Consider the following 4,089-nt stretch of genomic DNA (forward strand, 5'->3'; position numbering starts at 1 on the left):
CGGTCGGCCTGTGGGACACGGCACCCGGCTCAGCGCCACCCCTGCATGACCCAGCAGCGCAGGAGCAGGATTCCTTCTGCCTGATCAGCATTCCCAAAAGTGCTCCTAAAGTCAAAGCCAGGTTTAACACACACAAGGGGCATCACCTACTTGATTACACCCCCTGGGCTCCTCCAGTGTGGAGAAAGAGTTTGGAAAAGACATAAACCAGCGCTTTGGTGTTTTCTTCTCCTTTCACCAAATAGCAAAGCTCAGGAGCCTCTGCTGACTCCTTCCCCTCTCCCAAAGCCAAACCACATCAGCAAGAGAAGTGCCCCAGCCCCTCAAACCCCAGCATCCAGCCCCAACTCCTATTTCCCACCAGTCCAACACACACAGAGGGTGCCCCAAACACCCACAGAGAGCCCCAAACCGCCCCGCAAGGACCCGAGCTGTACCCGTGCGTTGCTGGCCGTCAGCCACGTGGGCTCCACCGCCCGGCGGGTGATGGTCCCTGCGGTCACCACCTGCGGCAGGATGGCTCCATAATCATCCTCCTCGTTATAGTCGGGATGCCTGGCACAGAGGTGAGGGTGAGCATCGCCCTGCGACAGCCCTCCCAGAGTGCCACATAGGGGTCCATGGTCCCAGCCGGGGCCGTTCCTCCCCATACCTGGTCACCACGCGAGGCAGATCCCCTTTCTTCAGCCACACCACCATCTGGGAACTTGGGAGGACACACAGAAGGTTTGATGCTGAGCCCCACACGACCTCCCCAGGCCACAACACAGCCTCCATCCATAGGGATGCTGTGATCCGGCTGAAGGCAGCTCTCACCTGATCCGTTTGTGAGCGTTCCTCCAGAAGGAGATCATCTTGTTGATCTCGAGGGCTCTGGTCCCGTGCGTGCGGCCCACAGCAGCCCGCAGGGTGCCGTCCTCCATCTGGGGCAGGAAATCCTTGGCAAAAGGGCTTCCCACGTTGTTTTCGTTCCCGTCCTTTAGCAGCAAAAGAGGTGCCAGGGCTCAGCATGCCAACAGTCCCGATCAGTAAAGGTCTGTGCATCCTCCTGCCCCAGCTACAGAGATGCATTTCCACCTCCCAGTCCCATGGGACAAGACCACAGGGGTCTCAAGGAGTGCTGGGGTGGCAGGCAAGGGGACACGGCTGTGCAGCAGGACCAGGGAAAGTGGGGTGCAGGGTGGCTGAGAGCAGCCCCAGGAGCACCCAACTTGCCTTGTGAGGCAGCTTGAAGAACCAGCACCCAGGGATGTTGACATCATTGTAGGGACCATTGCCATGGTGGTACGAGGGCTGGCTCCTTGGCTCCACCGGCTCACACAGCTCATGCATCTCCTCCTCCTGCAACCAGTGATGCAAGGTGATGCCATGAGCATCAGGCATGGCAGGAGGGGGAAAGAGAGGAAAGAGGGACCAATCTGCCACCCCATCCCACAGAAAACCCCCATTACCTGCTCCAGGCTCTGGTCTGCTCTACCCATTTTCTCCTCCACATCCACCTCCAGCTGGCTCAGCTCCTCTGCCTGCAGCAGACAGACCATGGGGAAGCAGAGTCAAACACCAGCTCTCTGGTGATTTAACACTTACTAAAGGAAATCTACTTCCAGCCCCAGGAGCCACACATGGGGCTGGTTTTCACATGCACACACAGGAAGAGGAGCAGCCCCACAACTCCCTCCCACCAAGTGACCCTCCATCCATCCCTTCCTTCACCTTCTGCCATATCGTGCTGTCATCCATCACCAGCAGCTCGTCCTCCACAGCAGCCTCCAGACCTGCTCCTGTTCCTTCTCCAGGCAGTGCTGCCTGTACAGGTACTCGATCGCCCTGGCACAGGAGAGGGCAGGGTTTGCTCACAGAGGTCTCAAAGCTCCAGGGCAGCACCCCGGGAGCTCCCAAACCCCTCCATAGGGCAGCCCCACCTCAACACCCCACTTCATCCCCCTTACCTGTGCGGGCAGGAAGGACCCTCCGCTTCCGAGGGGTCTGCTGCCAGGCAGTGCTGCCTGTACAGGTACTCGATCGCCCTGGCACAGGAGAGGGCAGGGTTTGCTCACAGAGGTCTCAAAGCTCCAGGGCAGCACCCCGGGAGCTCCCAAACCCCTCCATAGGGCAGCCCCACCTCAACACCCCACTTCATCCCCCTTACCTGTGCGGGCAGGAAGGACCCTCCGCTTCCGAGGGGTCTGCTGTCAAGTTGTCCCTCCTCCCTGGCACCAGGTAGCCCCATCCGTGCTTGTTCGAGTAATGGAGGGGGAACCCATCCCAGACCAGGCGCATCAGTTTCGGGGTCACCCTCATCTGCAGGCTGATGAGGCTGGGTCCTGGCACCCACCCCAGCTCCCCCAGGCGCGGGCACAGCTTGCGGTACCAGCTGGGGAGCAGCAGGGACAGGTCAGAGCACGCAGGGCAAGCCCTTGTGGGCACCCACGGTCCCCAACTCACCCCGGGTGTCCCGGCAGGTGCTGGAGCCTCTTGGGTTGCAGCGTGACCGTCTCCTTCAGGCGCTCCAGGCAGACCTGGCTCACAGCCTTCAGCTCCTCATCCTCGCCAGGAGGACCAGGGTCTGGTGGGACAAGGAAGAAGAGCTGGCAGAGTCTGCTGTGCCACCCTGCTATGTGGCCCAGCATGGGGACACAGGCCAGTGATGCTTCACACTACCAGCACCAGCAAACCATGTCCCTTCATCTGGGCACTAATGGGAAGGTGTCCCTTAAGCATCCCTGTAGTATTCCTCATCCCCAGAGACCCGTGTTCACCTTCCTGCCATTCCTGTTTGGGTCCCTCTGTGCCCATCGCTGCCAGGGGGGTTTTGCTGTTGCCATCCTGATCCTTCTTCTTCTTCTTCCCTGGATTCTTCTTCTGCTTAAACTCCTGTGTGTCCCACTCGAGATCCCAGAGCCAGGGGTCATCCTTGTACCTGTCAACACACCACAGTCATGCTGCAGCTTATCTTCCATCCCCAGCACCAATCCCACAGCCCGCCATGGTCTCCATCCTGTGAGTGGCAGGACCTGCACCCCCAGCCCATGGTACCTGTCCTCATGCAGCAGTTGGCAGGCATCATTGGCCAGGTTCATCAAGGACTTCTTCATCTCCTTCTGCAGCTCCTCATAGATGCCCTGAGCATCATCCAGGTACCTCTTCCAGTTCCCATTCACCGGTAGGTAGGACACCCCCATCTCCAGCATCCCTGCAAATGTCACAGGGTGGGGGCACCTGGAGCCCAAACAGCGAGGAATTAGATGTCTGCTGGAAGGGATTTGCCCTATGACAGACACACACGTGTCTTCCCCTAGAGTTTCCCAGCCCCACACAACCCTTGATGCTCTTCTCTTAAACCCATAAGGACCCCTGTATCTCCTGCCTGTCCTGCACATCAGCTGCTGCCCTAACAACCACTCTGTGCAATAACCCCAAAGCTGTATCACTCCAATCTGCCTCATTACGCCTGCTCGCCTCCTCCAGCCACACTCTGCTGCTGTTTATTCCTCCTCACCTACAACACAGGGGGCTGAAGTCCCTCCTGAAAAGGGGTTCAGGGCCCCCCCAGTCTCCTGCCACCACTCCAAGGATCAGAGGAGCCGTATCCCATCCCCAGAGGGATCCCCCTGCAGCCCTTTGGCCACCACCAGCCAGAGCTCAGTGTCTCTCACCTCTCCATGAAGAGCGGCAGCTGCTCCTGGAACACCTCATGGGTGGCCTGGACATCACGGGCACAGTAGGACATCAGGTCCTGCGGGCACAGGCAGTGAGGGCAGGGAAAGCAGACACCCCTGTGCCAGCGCAGGGGAAAGCGCTGCGGGATGGTCACAGCACCATGCACAGAAAGGGCAACAAAATGGGAATGACCCCATCAGCTCCTCCCGCCCCGCTCCCATCTCTGGCTCCTGCTGCCCATTGGGATGTTGGGCTGGAGCACCTCCCATATGAAGCCAGGCTGAGAATGTTGGGGCTGTTCAGTGTGGAGAAGAGAAGCTGCGTGGAGACCTCAGAGCAGCCTTCCAGTGTCTGATGGGGGCTACAGGGATGCTGGAGAGGGACTCTTGATTAGGGACTGGAGTGATAGGACAAGGGGTGATGGGTTCA

At 59.3% G+C, this 4,089-nt stretch overlaps 1 protein-coding gene across 1 annotated transcript in view; it reads right to left on the reverse strand.

Moving 5' to 3' along the window:
- Positions 1-4,089, reverse strand: part of POLG (polymerase (DNA directed), gamma) — a gene marked incomplete at its 5' end in the record, with an annotated part of 9,219 nt that overhangs the window by 3,877 nt on the left and 1,253 nt on the right. Inside the window, 12 exon segments of the mRNA XM_010011150.1 lie at positions 427-555; positions 653-706; positions 817-977; positions 1,216-1,338; positions 1,452-1,523; positions 1,714-1,775; positions 1,778-1,827; positions 2,150-2,374; positions 2,446-2,566; positions 2,760-2,920; positions 3,037-3,219; positions 3,657-3,776. Coding sequence (XP_010009452.1) covers positions 427-555; positions 653-706; positions 817-977; positions 1,216-1,338; positions 1,452-1,523; positions 1,714-1,775; positions 1,778-1,827; positions 2,150-2,374; positions 2,446-2,566; positions 2,760-2,920; positions 3,037-3,219; positions 3,657-3,776 — 1,461 coding nt within the window.

This window comes from Nestor notabilis, unplaced genomic scaffold (genome assembly GCF_000696875.1).
Source record: "Nestor notabilis isolate BGI_N333 unplaced genomic scaffold, ASM69687v1 scaffold8933, whole genome shotgun sequence".
NCBI classification, from domain to species: Eukaryota; Metazoa; Chordata; class Aves; order Psittaciformes; family Psittacidae; genus Nestor; species Nestor notabilis.